Consider the following 18,613-nt stretch of genomic DNA (forward strand, 5'->3'; position numbering starts at 1 on the left):
GTTTTTGTTTGTTTTTTTTCTCCTGTTGTCACCAAACAAACGTATGGTAGCACCACACACCGACAGTTATTTGCATGCTGGGATAATTTAATTGCTTATAATACAACTTAGATTATGAATACAAGAAGATCACCATATAAAGAAATGTGTGGCAAGATCAGAGTAGCCTGAAGCCTGAGCTTTTGGTTCAGGAGAAGTACTCAGAAATTTGGATACCTAAAATAAAAGGTGCAACATAAAAAGCATGAATGAAGTTTTGGGCATCCGCTGGCTTCCCAGTGTCTAATTTTATACTGGATGCATGTGATCAGTCCCTCTCTGTCCTCAGCAGGCACGAATTACAGGAGTTTCCAGCCATGATAATCCTCCTCACCAGATAATAACAGCCTGCCACATCTTTCTGAGATTCATGCCCGCATGCTTTACCACTTAGCCAAAATATCTCAGGTGATTAATTTCATTCAATGTGTTTGACGTTGAGGAATTAAGATGAGGTTGAAATGCTCAACGGCTCCGGCCACTCTAAACCCGGTGAGTTATCCTCCCGCTGCTCTAAAGGTACCCACTGCTTGTGTAAAAACAAAGCCTCTGGGCCCTTCAGCTGCAGCTGCACGCTAAAGAAAAGGTTAAAGTTGGGCCAAAAAAAGCGCCTGTGATGTTTGTAAGTTGTTTATGGAATTTGAAAACAGGTACAGCTTCAGACATGTTGAGTCCAAACTGGATACTGTGTAGATCAGAACGATAGCGTCGTCTGTAACCTCCCGTCGACCAAGGCGGTGTGAACGCCTTAAGAGGGCGGCGTGTCTGCGTGCGTGTGTGCATTTCTACGCCTTTGTTTACAGTCAAAACAGTGGATTTCTAAAAGGGAAGATAAATGTGATTTCGCTGTCATGGGTAAGGTCACCTAAAGTTTGCGGGAATAATCCATGGAGGCGAGACAACATGACAGCTTTGGGTTTAACATGAGGAATGCAAACACGGCTGACATAATACATATTATTTGCTGTTGCTATACTCACATAAGCCCTGTAGTTTGACTCTTTGTCAATTGTAATGTAACAAGAAAAAAGTAAAGGCAATAAACATTCACAGGTGTGCTAAACATCTTAAGGCTGATTCCTCTTTCTTAACCAAAAGCAGCAGTCAGAGTAGATTATACTGTAACCTTAACACATGTGTAACACAAGCCTAGCAAAGAGGAAATCTCATATTTCTGTATGCTCAGGTACTCTCTGCCCAATGCCAGGGTCACCTTCACCAGGAAAAATAAATCCCTTGTGGCTCATTAACACTACCCATAAGACCTCTCTCCCTTTGAGAGGCGGCGAGTGGGTGTCAGCCTAATGTTTATACTGTCTGCTCATGGTTATGTAAGCCATTTCGTCCTCTTTCTAACTAATCTACCTTTACCTTTCCCAACATGCCAAGTTATGCGTTACATAAATATTCTTTGAACTGGTCTAGCTTAAGGTTTTTCAGCATGCCAGGGTGTGTATTACATAAATATTGTAGGCCAGACTGTAGAGAGGTACTGTACTGTGGAAGCTGTTTTTTCTTTTCCCTTTTTTCTCTTTCCAGAGTCAAGGATGCTTCTCTTTCATGAAGGGCAGGTTCAGGGAGGCCGTGGCACTTAATCAGCCTCTAGAATGAGCAAGTCAGTGCGTTTATCTTTACAGTAGGCGGCCGGCTGTACAGCGGTGTAAACAAAGTTCAGCACACACGCGTGTGTTTGTGTGCGACAGGCGGTGTAACATGCGTGATGAGGACATTGTTTCTCTGTATAACAGTGCCCTGTCTGTGGTTCACTCGCTTGTTTACTGACGCTGTCATGCTAATGTACTTACAGCATGCGGGTCACAGGGTTCATTTCTAACCACGAAGCCTCGCTGCCGTCCATCATAAAGCCGTTTCGTGCCCAGTTATTCACCCATAATGATGTTATCTTGATAAAGCCAGAATAACTGGACTTCCTCTATATGTCTCCCTCGTTCGTTAGTTTTCTTCAACGGCGTGGTTTCTATAGCAACTAATTGTTTTTGTTATGCCTTAGTCAAATGATTGCTGCCCCTTTGTTGTGACCTGTATTGACCTTTTTTTATGGCTATCGGAGGATTTGCACTAGGGCCAAAGAAGACTCCTTGATAAAAAAAAAGAGAGACCAGCTGTGAGTGACTGCAGTCATTATCAGTTTTCCGGGTTCTGATAAATCTGTGGCTAAAATGACCATCCTTCCTGGCTGTAGCTCTTAATGACTGAGCATTCCTGCTGCAGCTGAGAGAGGGTGGAGATATTTGAACCATTTGAAGAATGCTCTCAGTGTGACATCCGAATTACTCGTAAAAAAAAACCCCACAAAAAAAACACGAGGCCAATTTGAGCAACATCTGTCCTGTGGTTTGGTCTTCACACAGTTTGGTGGGCGCAGTGGGCTTTTCTCAGCCTTCAAGATAACATGCTTCTTTTCATTTTTGGCTTTTTCATTAATATCTTCCCCAAGCAGCACGTTGGTCTGATAAGGAGGGAGCAAGAGCAAGTAGAAGACACACATTTCTGTTTGTACATTTTGGTGGGAAGAATCGGGCATTGTGTACTCGTACTCATCTGGGCCCTCATGGGAAATACACAGCAACTAAATCAGTTGTTAGCTTTGTGTGTTATCTTTTAAGATGAAAGGACACTGAAAACAATGAAACTGCTGCCCTGGGGTTTCAGTTAGAAGGGGAAAAAAAGCAACTGGAGCGAAGAATGAGACCTTTGATCTGTGCAGTCAGTCCCATTGAGTTAGTCTGAGACTGTACCCAGAAATAGAGAAGACAGGGGTCAAGAAAAGAAAAGAAAAAGGCCCCGTTCCCGGTTCACAGCAGTTGCCTGCAGAAGTTTCTGCAGAAACAATCATCCTGTGCATTGTTTTAGAACTATTATTAGGGCTACCCTCCCAAAAAAAGAACATCTGTACTAAGTCACCATTAACTCTGCTTTCTGACTCAGTTTTTTTTGTCTTCATTCAAGATGAAATGTGACACGAGGCTGTGGGAATTAACATTTTAGACATCTAGCTTTAACAAGACATTTCACCAAGTTGCACATCATCATTCAAGTTTCATCAAAGCAGACATAAACTGTGACCACTTAATATTTCAAGCCACTAAATTGGCAGGCCAAAAAAAAGGAAATTCATTCATTTGTTGTGTTCTTGTGGCCCAGTAGTCAAAGATAGACACACAAAATATAACCACTATATCCCCATTTTGGTTTCAGCTAGGGGCCATAATTGCATTTACTGTAAGCTTATAAAAAATTGTTACAAAATTGCTAATATTCTTTGTATATGCTGCACGTGTAAACTGTAGGCTGCTAAAAGCGGCTGATTTGGGAATGTCTGGCTGCTCGTTTTTGGTTCTGGGCTACTGGCAGACGTTGGTGCACAGTCACTGCAGCCTGGCCTGTCTGCTCTGGTTTCATAAGCAGAGAGAGCAAATGACCTATATACTTCTCTGAGGGAGGGGAAGTCACCTTGTTGGTGGACCAGCAGGCAGGCAGGCTGGCACGCAGCGACAAGGCTTTAATGTGCGGCACTATTAAAAGGTTGACCACTGACTCGATATTAGAGGCATACTTTAGAGAGACCTCTCATCTGCTCCTCGTGTTGCTCTTGGCCGTGAAACTTTCCGGGGCTGTTTTTCTTGGATTGGATTGTCTTCCCCTTAATGCAGTTTGGTGATGGTGTGAAAAGGCCAATGTATGGGGGGAATATTCTGCATATAAACATGCTGGAAACACATCTTGATACGTATTAGATTTGTGCACGCACACTTGCACTCACATTAAGCTGAAACCGCGAGGCCCGCTGCCAGAAAGATCAAGTCAGACAAACACCTCACCAGAGACTCCTCTAAGCGTCCTAACAAATTGAATGTGTGTGTAGATGGACAAGAGGGAATTAGATCAGTGGTCCTGATTGTATCTGAGTGTGCTGTTGCTGTACCCCTTTCCAGCTCGTCCCCTGGAGGAAATACGTGTGCATGAGAGAAAGAGACTGGGAAAGAGACAGAGAAAAGGGGAGGGGGGAGAGAGAGAAAGAGAGCGCTTGGCAGCTGGTTTGATGAAGGATGTACGGAGAATGTTAACCAGACAATCACCTTGCATCTTATTGATTGAGATGGAAGAGAGGTAATTAGCACAGAAAAGAAGGGGAAGCTGAGGCCACTTTCAATGTTTTGATACAAGGTGTTCTCTCTTTGTACCAATCTACATATTGTGTTCTTTGTGTGTGTTTGAGCATGAAGGGAAACGTTTTGTTAAAGGTTATAGTGAATGTCCTGATTTTTTTTTTCTGCTGTGTCTAGACGTGACAAAAACTTTTGTGCACGTAGAACGTAAATGTTAACCGGTTCACTCTATAGTACAGCTGTGCTGGTGGTTACTACAAGACAGCTGATTAATGTAGACCCGTTCCAGTTTTACTCAAACTATCAAATCTGCAGAACAAAGAGCAACACCTAAAACTCATTAGATTGAAATTTTATATTAAAATACTGTGAATTCAATACATATATAAGACAGGACTTTTTTTTTTGTTTGAAAATATAGTTTGTGGTCTTTTGCGAACTGGATAGGGTTTTTAAATGAGACTAAATGATGGTGTTACTTCATTGATAATACACAGTTGCCCGTGGTGACGATATATATCAGATTTATGGAAATGTTTCTTCTATCAGAAGAGATTTGGGTCTAGAACGCCACCTCGTGAATCAGTCCATCAGTATTTACAGATGTAAACTTATTTTTTTTAAAAAGTTACATCCAATTTAGAATCACTAATTAGCTTCTACCGTCTCGATTCTCGATCTTTTATCCAACATCTTCCTGGAATGGTCCACATTTAGGCTTGGCAGACAGAAACATTATATAAAAATAATGATCTTTCTTCAGGTGGAAACTGACAGCACACATCAGGTTTTACCAGTGACACTCCTCGCCATGACCCTCATGGTCTCATTTTCAGGAGTGGGTAAACTGCAAGTCTTAACTAATTCTCCCATTTAACAGCGCATTAGTAAGAACATACTGTTTATCCTGCGATTTAATGAGCCTGTAATGGCAGGAATCAGTCAGTGGTAAAAGAAGTAAATGATGCCAGAGTAAACAACGCCTTAGATCAGCAGACTCATCACTTGTGTTGTCTTGCCTGTTTGTTGCGTTGTTTCGAGTAAATTCAACACGTCATGCTATTTACAGTACAGCACACGTCAGTGCTGAATCACACCTGCGATCTTTGGCCTTGAACTCGATATATAGTTTTACCTATAACACAGTAGGGCTTTTGTTCCACCGTGGTTTTTGACATTTTAGTCCACCTCTGAACTCTTTTTCCAGTCCGGTTTCATGCCAGAGAAGAGGTGTTTTGGATCCCACTTAAATTTGACACCCTGCTCTGTTTCTCTCTGCTTATTGAATTTAAATAATCTCCTCTATAATTCTTTCAGTGTCATCCTGGTAAGCTTGGAGAAACCATAAATCCGAGGAGCGTAAAGCCCTCCTCTCCCGGTTGGCAGACATTTTTATGGCTAGCCACATTGTGCTGCTACTGTCAGTGGGTTGTAAAAACCCAAGAATGTTTCACAGTGCGCATCATGCCGTAATGCAGATGGGAAGGGGACAGTCAGCCCTGGTTTTATTGTTGACTTTTGAATATTCCTTGTTAATTTATGCCTCGTCTGAAGAACTCTTATGTGTGTCCTTTCAGCTCGCCACTGAGACAACCGTCCTCGACGGCCAAAGTGTGCCTGGTTTGTGGAGATGAGGCATCAGGTTGTCACTACGGCGTCGTAACATGCGGAAGCTGCAAGGTCTTCTTCAAAAGAGCTGTGGAAGGTATGGCATCGTCCCACGTTTAGATGAGATGTCACTGGCTTGAGCTTAAAACCCTGCAGATTAAGCAAACACAAGGGAGTGCAAGAAAACATTACCACCTCTCTGACAAGATAATAAGTAAAACAGCAAGCAAATCAAGAAACATATCGACCAGTTGATAGCACACACAGTATGCAGCATAAGAAACACACAGCGAGTACAGGAAACAGGCAAACAGAGAGATTGGTACAAGCCAAGTACACAATAACCGCATTTGTGGCAACACAAAAAATAATGAACAAGTAATTGGCTGAATCTAGGTATGGAGCCATTATCTTTTGATTGCTCTTTTGGAACAACATTGATGATTAGTTGACGTCAGTGTTTTTGTATCTGCAGCATATGCAGCCTTATGTGTTTTCAAATTGGCGAATGTGTTTCTTAATTGATGTTCTAGAAATTCTACTGCAACTGTCCTTTGAAGCACCGCTCCTCTCTAAAACAGAAATAAGGATCATTATTAGGTTATTTACATTATTATGTAAATAACAAAATAACTTAAAGCAAAAATTGGGAAACGTAAAATCTGAAGTCTTTATATTAAGGGCCATCAGTCAAACAATACTGTTTGCTCTGGGTCTAAACAGAGCGTGTTGTGTGTGACGTCTTCTTTTGCGCATTGAGGGTTCACACTAGAGCGCGTTTGCTGTCGCATTTTATTTGTAGTGTGAACAAGCAGACAAAAAAAGAATCGGATTTGATCCAAAAATCGGAATTGAGCATTAAGACCTGCAGTGTGAACGTAGCCTCAGACGCTAGTTCCGTTTGCCTCTTTTCGTTGCTGTGCTTTGGACTCTCATATTTTTTATACAGGAAAAAAAGAAAAGACACATTAATACTGTTCTATTACGTTGCAGGAATTTCTAATTAATTATTTCACTCAATATCAGATAAATGAAGAGAATCGCTTTAACTGACAATTACAACTCTCAGACTTATTGGCCAATATTCTGCTTATTTGGAGGATCTTATACCAGAGTGATATGCTATGAAGGACACTAACAAAACTTCAAACCCAGTCTGAAATAATAGGTATGACATCGATGGTAACCATCTTTCTTTGTTAAGCCGTGCTTTCTGTTTCACGCATCATGTGACTCTTCTTCTACGCAAGACTATCCTTATGAGTGTCGCCTACTGCAATCAGAGATACTGTTAAATGGTGATGACAAAGTGGTGAAATTAAAATTCAACAAATTCTGTAAGGTACACAAAATATAACAGTAAAATGCAACACACAACAAATAAGATGGAAATTAGACCAGAAAAGTGCATTCAGCCATTCACACCTATTCACACCAGCTTGTTTTCTATGCTGAAGTGCTTTTATCTAATGTTCACTCACATTCAGAGCAACTTGGGTACTTTGACATGTAGACTGGAGCAGTCATGGATTGAACCGCCAACATTCCGATTAGAAGATGACCTCCTATACCTCCTGAGCGACAGCCACCCCATCCATTCATTCTCCTCCGCTTATCCAATTCAGGGTTTCGTGGGGCGAGCTGAAGCCTATCCTAGCTTTCACAGTACGAGAGGCGGGTACACCCTGGACAGTCGCAGGGCTAACAGAGCGAGACAGACGACCATTTGCACTCACATTCACACCTATAAGCAATTTAGAGTCAACAACTAACCTAACCCCACTAACTGCATAACCCTGCCAGGTTATGTGTCCAGCACAAGTTACCACGGTGATTTATCCAGGTAAAAAGACGGATGACTTTAATCTCACGTTGTAATGTGCCTCTTATGTTAGGTAGGAGCTGGGGAAAATGTTAATGAGAAAAATGGTATAAGTCATTTTCAGATGTAACAACAACATTTTAAAGAGCTCACTTAAACAAGGACATGGTGGCAAGTTGCTCTTTCCACACATTCAGCACACTGTACTTTGCAAGAATTATTACCCATAGTTGCTTTTTAAAATTTCCACCATACTGTTGCATCTATGCAACAAACTACTGTTTAATCTCACTAGACCATCTGTTTATTTATTCCTAAAATATCATTAAAATGACCAAAATTAGGCATTACATTTATAGAGTGAGTCATCGGGGAAGAAAAAAGCAATTCAGTAGGTTAGTCTCCAGCAGCAGCCCTTTATGTTATATTTAGCTTGGGGAAAATCAGCACCAGTCATAATGTGCTTTTCATGTTGTGCCTGTTGCCTGAGGCTTTGGCCTAACTCATTTAGATGAGTGTTTGAATGCAAAACACACTTTTACAGACCCAGTGAAGGCGGGGGGGGGGAAACAGGAGCAAACAAGGCTGCTAGCCAGCCAGCCGTCAGGCCCTCTAGGTGTTTTCCTGACCATTGAAGGAATTGCATTCATTCCCAATCAAATCATGCCTTAATTTGATGATATTTACACACCGTCATTACGTAGAGACCTAAAACCAGATTATGTGTCTGGGGTTATCGAATCAGATGTGCCGTTGTTCTTGCTTCAAGCCTGTCTGGCACAACGCCGGCGGCAGACACTCAAGATCGGATTTTGTGCGGGAGCGCTAGTCAGGTGAGGCACCGGAAAGTGCTCACTTCTCTTTGTAATTACGGTGCTAAAACCGTATTTTTTGCTCTTATAAAAACACAGAAAAGGCTTCAGTGATTGCATAATGCCTTTCAAATTTAACACGGTGATCCTTACATTCATATTTTCTCAATATTCAGTATTTCTCGGGGGGGGGGGGGGGATTTCCTCTTGATTCTGCACAACCAAAAAAAGAAAAAAGGCAACTGTGCAAACTATGAAAGCAACCCCTAGAGTGGTGTTATGTCATCAAGTTTGCATGAGACATGTGAGCTTTTACCTTACTTGACCCCCCTCAATAGCTACTGCTGCCGCTGCTGAGGTGGATGGAGAGCGAAGCAAAGGATGAAAATAGTGAGAGAAGGATTTTGCAAAGGGAGGAGAGATAGAGGACGGTGAAACGGATACAGCGAGGGAGGAGGGGGAGGAAGGACAAAGAAAAAGTCAGACGCAGATCGAGATAAAGAGAGGAGGAGCTGGGAGTAAGTAACATGGAGAGGGATGGAAAATGATGTGTCAGCAGCGAGTGCCGGAGAGGTGTAAGTCAGGACGTGAGGAGACGTTTCACTCCGCCCCTCTCCCAGTATTTCCTCCTCCTTCTCCTCCTCTTTTCTCTCAAAGTTAAAAACTTAGACTTGGCATGGGAGATATAAAAGAAGACTGCAGAGAGTGGGCATCTGTACAAGGGGAATAATCCAGCCCATGCTTAATTTCTTTTGGCACGGCCTGCCTCGGGGGACACAAGTTTTCGGTCGGCTGTAGCTCATTAGACAACTAACTGGCTCACAGCCCTTACTACAGAGCTAGCATTCTGAAGCCATCAACAAATCAGATGATATTCTGTGATTGTGAAGAGTCTGGTTTTCTCTTTACTCGAGTCATATAGGTCATTGCTAGGTAGCTTTTCTTCTCTTTTTTAACATCACTGGGCCTCAGCACGGTTATCCTTTTGAAGTCTACGTTTTAGATTTACATTTAGACCATCTGTTTGGAATATCTATTGGCCACATGGGCCCTTCACTGTCCAAATCTGTTCACTTACAGTTCTCCTCAAGAGGACTAATATTCATTCCACTTAATGTTGTCATATCTACCAGAAGGTGCTGCCAACTGTACACTATAAAGTTTAGAACCATGAGCCTGTGAAATATATATTAATATTAAATTAGGTGTTGAGAACTCTCTGGCTCCCAGTTTGCCGAAGAAAAAAAAAAATAGCCCTCGGTTCATTCTTACCTCACAACATACAGTATGCATTAATATGATTTATTAAAATGTATTTATTATTATATATTAACATTAATTGCTCTAATTGCTAACGCTCACGGGATAAATGTATATCAGAGGCACTGCATGAGAAACACATGGCACTTACATAATCCCCAATAGCAATCAGTGGGAGAAGTCCATCACGCCAAAGCGGGCATTTTGCTGATTACTGGGAAACATATAAGCCAATCAAGTTGCTACATTAAAAGTTGAAGTTTACGACACTTTGTACCGTGTGGGGGCAAACGTTTCTATTCGTAGTGCAGATGTAGATAAGTGCTCTTATCATTTGTCTTGACTTACTGTGTTAGTAGTGTGAGTTAGCAGGACATTTGTTCAAGCTCTTTGGTGGGATGAGGCATCAAAGCGCCCCGAGATGCTGTGTTGGCAGTCGGGGTTGAGCCGTTAATTAAATCACAATGCCGTGTATTTGTGCTTATGTGGAGCAATTATAACCTGCGGGAGGAAAAAATAATCATTTTTTAAACTTGTTGAATTGGCTGTTGACATTACAGCTATATCACTATTCATTTAGATAGTCCAAAATAACTCCCTGCTGGCTGCTGGTGGCAAAACGTCCTTTTAGAATACAGAGGGCAGCAACAACAACTTATTAGAGTACCTGCTGCTGCTGCCATTCATAGATTAGAACTACCCAACACAATGACTGATAAGCAAAATGATATTTAAACACTGTGGTATACAGTACTGTGAATTAAGCTCAAACTACACATTTTGCTTTCACTTTGGATTAGCCACCCAGCTGCATTAGCACCATTCACTCAGCATCATTTTTGTCCTTTTAACAACAGGATACCACTGGTGACATAAATCATGGTGACAATGTAAAACCAAGGGAAAAGGTTTGTCACACAGGCCTAGAGACTGGTCTGCAACCATATGACAAACACATGAAGCCTAGTTGTGGTTGTTTCGGTCACTGGTATATTACTTCAGCTGTAGTTTTAATGAAACAGAAAAGTGTGACACAAACCAGAAATGTGGAAGGTTCTCTTTCAATTAACATATTTCACAAGGCACAACTTTTACTTTGAAGGTAAACTTTCTCCACTTCTGGATTGTTCGCATCACACTTTCCCAAAATGCACTATTTGCAGACCAATGTGAAGAACTACAAGCAACCGTGGCAACCTGCTAGGAACCAAATCAACTGCTAAAAGTTTGTTTTAGTTAGGGGTTTTTTTTGTTTTGTTTTTTTGGTGCAGTAACTTCTTTGCATCCGATTTCACGAAGCAAGAAACAGCAATTTCTGACTAACCAGTCGGGGAAAACATCTTTCCCTAGCAACCAGTGGTTGTATCACTTCCAATATGGCAGACAACTCTAGAGCAATGTGCGTATGACGCCTTGTGAGAAACCTCGATTTCATTTAGCTGTTTCTATCATTTGGCTGTTTCTTGTCCTGCTGTCTTGGACTGCAGTTGGCAATGACAGCCCTTCTTCTACAAATAAGATGTGCTGCAGAGATTCATTGTGGGCCTCGGGCCAGTTTAACTTGAACCTGACAAAGGTGGAAAGATAGTTCATGTGTCAGCACTGCAGAGCAGAACAGAGACTATATGGTTGGTTGCTGCAGTCAAAGCCAATAAGGTTGGAGTCTGTCCACGGGATCTTAATTTTTAATAATACACAAAAAGTATCTCAGTCTGTGGGAAAACTGCATTATTAAAACTACTGTACTCTGGATTATTCTGGCTAAAAGGCTGAAATAATGTTGGCATTTAGCCTGTAGAAACTGTCTACAAAGTGCAACACATAAAAAAAAAAAATAAAAAACCCCCCATCTCAGTAGTATTTAGTAACTACGTTCTCACACAGTGCTGTGACACCAATATTATCAGTACATAGATAAGCAATTACTACAAATAATCCAGTTTATCTTTTAGAGAATGGCAGCTATTGTTAGACATTTACTGTGTTTACCGTTACATCTGGCATGTTAATTGTCCGATAAATAAATATAGAATGACTTATGAAGCTCACAAGGCAGCTGTACTTATGTTATTGACTAAACTGTCATGCAAACCTGCAGTAAATGTCTTGCAGTTAACTCTTCAGGTTAGTCCTGCGCTGCAGAAAACAACCCTCTGACATAAAACAGCGCTTTGTAAATATGTGCCATCGCTGCTAATGAAATGTGGAAATAGCTGAATGCATTCATATGTGCTTCTTTCCTGCTTTCACTCCTCTAAAGACAAGTTTGTTGATACAAGACAGCTGCACTCAATAAACGGCTCCATGTGGCGCACATTTGAAGCGTTCAGCGCCAACTTATTATTCGCATGTCATCAGTGGCTTGGCATGTCTGCTCCTCGTAATAATACCAGGTCATGCTTGGAGCTCACTAGCTGCTCTTACTGTTCCTCTTTCTTTTTCTTTTTTTAACTTTGGGTTTACGTGATACACGAGAAATTACTCAACCTTGCTACGCCCTCATTCAGCTCTAAAAATCCGACTGGGCCGTGGTTTCCGTGGCGCTCGTGTCAATCTGAAAAACTCATTCTTCCTTGCCTCCTCAGAGGAAGAGGTCGTCTGAGGACACGTCTTGCCCGGTTTCTGTTTGGATTGACAGCTCTGCTGTCCAATCCCGTTGCTCAGCTCAGGCTCGGGGGGGAGGGAGAAAGGCCTCCCTGCAGTGCCTCCTCGGTGAATGCTTCAGGTTGTGTGTGAAGGAGCTCATGTAACGACGGCTGGAGTCAGTGTTGTCCCGATCTCACCTTCCCCACATCACACATCCTTTAATCAGAAACTGCATAGCAAAGACACAACCGGAGGCACAAGAGGAAAGAAATTCAGGTGTACGGCTCGGGGTAAAAATGACTTACTCTAAGCATGTGTGTCGCCCCGATTGCAAATAGACCTGTAATGATATTAGAAGGGATATCTTATTACACTATTAAATACTGTTAAATTATGCATTCTTTTAGGAATATTCATATACATAAACAATACATGAGGGCTACAAATTATTTTTTATATTAAAATTGTGCACTTGAACAACATCTTGCACTGCAGACATATTATATTCTTGTTTAAGTGGTTGTTCACTATGTTCTATTTAATGCCTCATTTTAGCAATAAAAACAACATACATAACACTGTCTACTGTCCTATAAAGCCTGTTGTGGCACTAACAACTACACCATATGTTTTGGTGCTTGTGTGATGATATAACTCGCACTACTTCCTCCATGCCATCAGTTCCTCTGGCCTAGGCTGACCTGCATGTCTCCCCAGCGGATATAATCTGACCTCCATCTCTTCCTACTCCCTGGTGATACCTTTGTTCTGTGACTTCAATGTGGGTTACACCTTTTGTGCTCAACCAAATAAGGGCCGCCAATCTGATGGGCTTTATCACTGTCTTCACTGGTAATTGTTTTTTCTTTTTTTCTTTTTAAAGATACAGCACTAAGGGAGTGGCGTTACGTTAGAAAGTGCTGCTGCAGATATGCTGCTCTCTTCATTAAAAATAGGTATACCACCACAATTATGCAAAAATGTCTTCATCCTTTGCAGAGGCGATCAGGATACTTATCAATTTGCAGAGAATTATTTTCAAAACATGCCTTAGATGACAGAAAGTTTTCACATAGTTATATTGCAAGAAAAAAATGCCTAAAAGCTGGGACCACTTGGCATCATAGATTTAGTAGTTTTAAATAAGAGCACAAACCTAATTGTGTAAAGCCTCATCCAACACAGCTGTTTGTGTGCTGTCCAAAGAAGCGGAGTAGCGATGCCATTGCAAGGCAGTGATTTGCATACTGCTGGCTCACTGGTGACAACAATTACATCTCTGTTTTTTTTTGTTTGGTTTTTTTTTGTGTTTGCTATTTTGGTATCTGTGTAATGATAGGTTGCATAAACACCAATGAACCGTGATCACAGAATTGGCCAAATGCTTTGCTGGTCAATAATTAAATTACTGTCGTCCACGATTGCGTTCTTTAGTTAAGTCCACAGCAACGGTACCCAGTGAAGAAGTGTGCGTCCACTGGCAAGTGTTCTTCGGTGCCGTTATCCATGTGCGTCTGCATCTGTATTTGTGAGGTTATTGTCACAAACAGGGGTCTGACCACTTGTGTTTATTGGCTATTTAAATATGTCAGGTTAAAGGTTGTATTTTAGCAAAGGCCTGAAGCTGATTTTCGCTTTCGAGAGCAGCCGAACTGTAGCTTCCTGAGTGGCCAGAGTGCTGTAGGTCAATTGGAAAGAAAATTTCCTTCTTAGAAGAATTTCCTAGTAATGCATTGGTCCTTACATTCGTATTTTCTAAATATTTAATATTTCTCAGTTTTTATTATGGGAGTTTCCTCTTCATTCTGCACGAATCAAGAGGTAATTTAAAAGATAAACATGTTGCGCGAGTATATGTGAGCGCATGCACAGTGTGCATAAATAAATTCTCATGCTTGACACACACACACCTACACACAAACTCACACACAAAGTTGCACACGTATCCACCATCGGACTGCGACTTTGGCTGGCTCTTAAAGTGTGTTTCACTCTAACAATTATTAACAAGATTCACAGGAATGAGCCAAACAGTTGACACGAGGACTCCAGAGTTTCGGAACTGCCTTTCGGTCTGGCCTAAAGAGGCGCAAATGTGTGATTGTGTATACTGTAAACATGTGTGTGTGTGTGTGTGTGTGTGTGTGTGTGTGTGTGTGTGTGTGTGTGTGTGTGTGGATGAGGATGGGGGGGGGGGTGCAGGGAATGGGATGGCTGCGTTGTGTATCCTGTGTCGCAGTTTACTGTTTTTTAGAGCAAGAAAAATGGGCTTATGTAACGGTCATGTGATTTAGCCAGAAATAGTGGTGGGGCTACAGCTGCTGCCTCTCCTCCTGCAGCTCGGTTCCTTGGCTTTTGGCAGCAGCCAGACAGACACACTGCGCACTACTCCCGCTAGCTCAGAAAACAACTTCTACTCAGTCCTACACACAAATACAGATACTGTACTGTAGATGCAACAAAATGCAATGCACAGTAGCATTGTCGCTGGAGATAAACTGCATGTGAACGCCACACGGCGAGCTCCCGTACTAAAAGCATTGCAATCCACGACAGAAATTTTGCGTACTTTGAGAGAAACAAACAACTGACAACAAACGTGCAAGGGAAAATACGGAGCAATATGCACAGACATGCAAGCATTTGCATGCGCGCAACCATGTATGTGTTTGTGGGAGGGACACACAGTTTTAACATAAGCCCTGAGGGAGCTAAGCCTTATACTTAGGTCATTAGGGTCACAATGGCACACTGTACCACTCCACCCGGGTTGGGTTGTGATTTCAGTCCCTGTGTATGTGTGTGTGTGTTTATTTCTTTGTGGAATCAGATACAAGATTTGCATTATTTATTTATTTTATTTTTTGAAATTGCCAAGTGGAGCAGCTTTGGCTGTATGTGCATGTGTGCGCATGTGAGATAGTGAGAGTGAATGACTGTATGTGTGCATGTGCATGAGCCTGTCTGTGTGTGGGCGTATGGCGCTCTGAGGCTGGCGGACGTGTGGAAAAGGAGGGATGGAGACGCAGGCGTAGCGAAGGAGAAGAGTGGAGGAGGAGAGCGGAGCTGTACAGTGAAGAGCTAGTGGAGCGGAAGGAAGCTCTCTGAAATGGGAGATCATTGGGTTTAGCTCAGGGCTAGGCAGGAGGCAGGAGGGATTCTCGCCATGTTAGCATCACTGTCAGGAATAGTCTAGCTGCAGTCAGAGTCCTGGCTCCGGCGAATTCTAAAAACTCTCATGCTATTTACTGTCTAATGCACTATTAGTCATAGGTGAGAGCGGAATAATCACAATTTTAATCATTTTCACAGTCGTGAAAACCGATATTGCCACACATTTTTTTTACAGCTTACCTTGATGACCTACATTACAGTGGCTCACAGAGATCTGACATTACAATGAAACATTTCCTGCCATTCATGTAATTGGTTGTATATTTCCTGGAAAATGTTCAGAACTATTATCCTACCTCTATAAGTAAGCGGCTTCTATCTCCTGCTTCGCTTTTTTTTCTTCTAAGAAAAAACAAAAACAGACAAAAAAACCCCCTGTTTTCTCCAAAACTTTGAAAATATCACTATTATTCTGTGTCAAGCTTCAGGATTGTCATCATCAAACTGACAGGGTCTTGTCTCCCTGTAGGTCAGCATAACTACCTGTGCGCTGGGAGAAACGACTGCATCATTGACAAGATCCGAAGGAAAAACTGTCCAGCGTGTCGTGTACGGAAGTGTCTCCAGGCTGGGATGAACCTAGGAGGTAAGGAGTCACATCCTCATTACACATTTGCCCGGTCACTTGTCTCAGATGTGGCATTTAAGTCAGCCTCTGTTTGCTTCATGGAAATTATAAATGTAGATCCGTATATAGTCACAAGAGGCCCTGGGATGCTGAGTCAGAGGATGTTTGTGTTTATATTATGTGTCTGAATATGATATGCATAATGCATCTACAGCAGGTGTAGCTCAACAATACTATATACAGTACAAGCTAAAAAAAAAAAGAAGCCTGCAGACAAGTTGCAGCATTGTGTTATAAGGAAGTATGACACTGTATGTTAGCGGGGAAAATTTGTGTTTTATTTATTTATTTATTCTTTTAAGTGAAATGTATTCATTTTTTTTGCCACAGGCATATTCCAATTCAGGGTCACAGTGGAACGCGCAAAGCTAAAAGCACACTTGATAGATTTTCACTCCATTAGAGAGATTGAAATTACAAATGGTTTCCAATTCTACGCTCCCAAAGGGAAGTGAATTTCACCACAAATGTAAACACATAAAAAAAATACTCTGCTTAAAATTGTACAGACACATTTTAGGATTTTAGCAATTTACTAGATAAACAATGAAATATATGCATAAAGGCATATTGGATATTGTAAAAAGCACCTTAAAAATAGGATAAATAGTTTTAGGTTTACTAAACAATTGAATATTCACCAACTACTACTGAAGCCATGTAAAAGAAATTCTAGCTCTTATTATACTCTTTTTTTTAAAGGGATTTTTATAATACGATAACTTTTGATGGTATAAAAATGTTAACCTTCAGAATTACACCATAAGAATGGCCACTTGAATTGAACTCCTCAGAATAAGAGTGAAATGCCAAACGTTTTAAATGAGAGTACGACCTATTTTGTTATAAGGCCTATGATTTGAAGAGGTACATCCAATATTTGGGACAAAGTTTATCCAGCAAGCCGGCCAACCAACTCACAGTATAACAAAACTCACATAAACAGACGCTGATTAGAAAAATCAATTTCGGAAAAGGATTTTAAGATCCATTTTCTGTCCTATAAACTTCTGGAAGCTTACTTTTCCACAGACAATTTAATTTGCCTCTATATATTTCAGGCAACAAAACAATATGAAATGGATGTAATAGTGAGTTGCTAGTGTATTATAGGAACAGAGCCCACTTTGTTTTGGTGTGTATTATAACGGTCTGAGAGCAGACACAATGTTCACTGTCTGTGAAGAACCGGGTATACGAGGATAATAAGTCTATAGGTGGATGCAGGGGTGAAGCTGGATTTTAAAGCAGAATACCAGAGTGAGATAGAAGCCACAGTATTATAAAGTGTTAGTCACATTAAACACTGCCCTTCAGCACAGCGAGTTCAGCACACATGGGACTGGAAAATGGCACCAAAAAAGTAGTCTGATTACAGATACCCTCCAGTAATTAGCCACATGTATCAGCACTCATAGCTTGAAGTAGTTTGAACAGCTTGAACACTCTCTTCGCTCTCTTCTTTCAGTATTTCTACGAGGTGTTGAAAAGCATCGTATGACCATGAGTCACAAATAAATAAAACTTAAGGTTGCCAGCAAGTGTATTTCTGAGTAGCAGCAGCGTAATCCATTGAAAGAGACTTCAGCTGTTTATACCTAATTACTGTATGCTGTGAAGACCAGTAAAGAAAGCTGACATGTTCCCAAAACTTAATAATAGACATATTTTTGTATTTTAATATCAGAATTTTATTTTTGTTTATTTGTTTTGTGAAGTTTGCCTTCCAGCCAACAAATATGATAATATTATTTCATGCTGTGTAAAGTGTAAGTAGTCCCTTTTATGAATATTTATTCCTACTGCCGCTATAGCATCATTTACAAGAGACATGGGATCTGTACCATGACGCATGTTCGATCTGGAAGTCATCTGCCTTCACTTTGGCTACCACTGGTTGTCCTGGCAACATTAAGCTAGTTATCGGCTGATTCTTTTAACTTGGAGCATCTCCGTGTGAAAGAGGCAGAGTTGACCAGAAGCAACATTATCAGAATCATGAGTGAAGGATGAGTTGCAGTGATTCGAGCAGATAAATCAGACCACAGATGGATAACCCCTTAATCATGCTCTATCGTACAGGCACCACCGAGTTAGTCAATTCAGCCCACAGCTACAGTAAGTGCAAATATGTAGAAAGCAACTATAAAAAACAACAAATTAGCATCATTTTAAAGAACTTTAAGAAAAAAGTAATGGACTAGCTACATGAATTTAAAGCAGCTCATGCAAATTACACCAACCTAGTGAGAGTGGAGAGCACAAAGAAGTAGCAAATTTGGTAACTGTATCAAATATGTAATATTTATTATCGTTAAAACAAACCTGTAATACCACTGAAAATTTAGCTTATAGACATTTATTTATTAGCTAAAGAGTAGCAACAGCTTTATGTAGCTCAACAGTGGTTTATACATTTGGCAACAAGTGAAGCTCTGGTTTGATCCCAGGATGAGACAGAAATCAGGAAGGAGTCAGGAAGAGGGAAAAAAATCTGTCAAATGAAACATAGGGGAACTACCTGCTGTGGTAACCCCAACAGTTTTGTGAGGTG

At 41.1% G+C, this 18,613-nt stretch overlaps 1 protein-coding gene across 3 annotated transcripts in view; it reads left to right on the plus strand.

Moving 5' to 3' along the window:
• Positions 1-18,613, plus strand: part of nr3c2 (nuclear receptor subfamily 3, group C, member 2) — a 139,050-nt gene that overhangs the window by 96,811 nt on the left and 23,626 nt on the right. For all 3 annotated transcript variants that reach the window (XM_085409615.1, XM_085409616.1, XM_085409617.1), the window contains 2 exons: positions 5,747-5,874; positions 15,901-16,017. In XM_085409615.1, coding sequence (XP_085265741.1) covers positions 5,747-5,874; positions 15,901-16,017 — 245 coding nt within the window. The remainder of the gene's footprint in view (positions 1-5,746; positions 5,875-15,900; positions 16,018-18,613) is intronic.

This window comes from Rhamphochromis longiceps, linkage group LG6, assembly GCF_057381845.1.
Source record: "Rhamphochromis longiceps isolate RC_006_pf linkage group LG6, R_longiceps_female_GT1.1, whole genome shotgun sequence".
In the NCBI taxonomy this organism is placed as follows: domain Eukaryota; kingdom Metazoa; phylum Chordata; class Actinopteri; order Cichliformes; family Cichlidae; genus Rhamphochromis; species Rhamphochromis longiceps.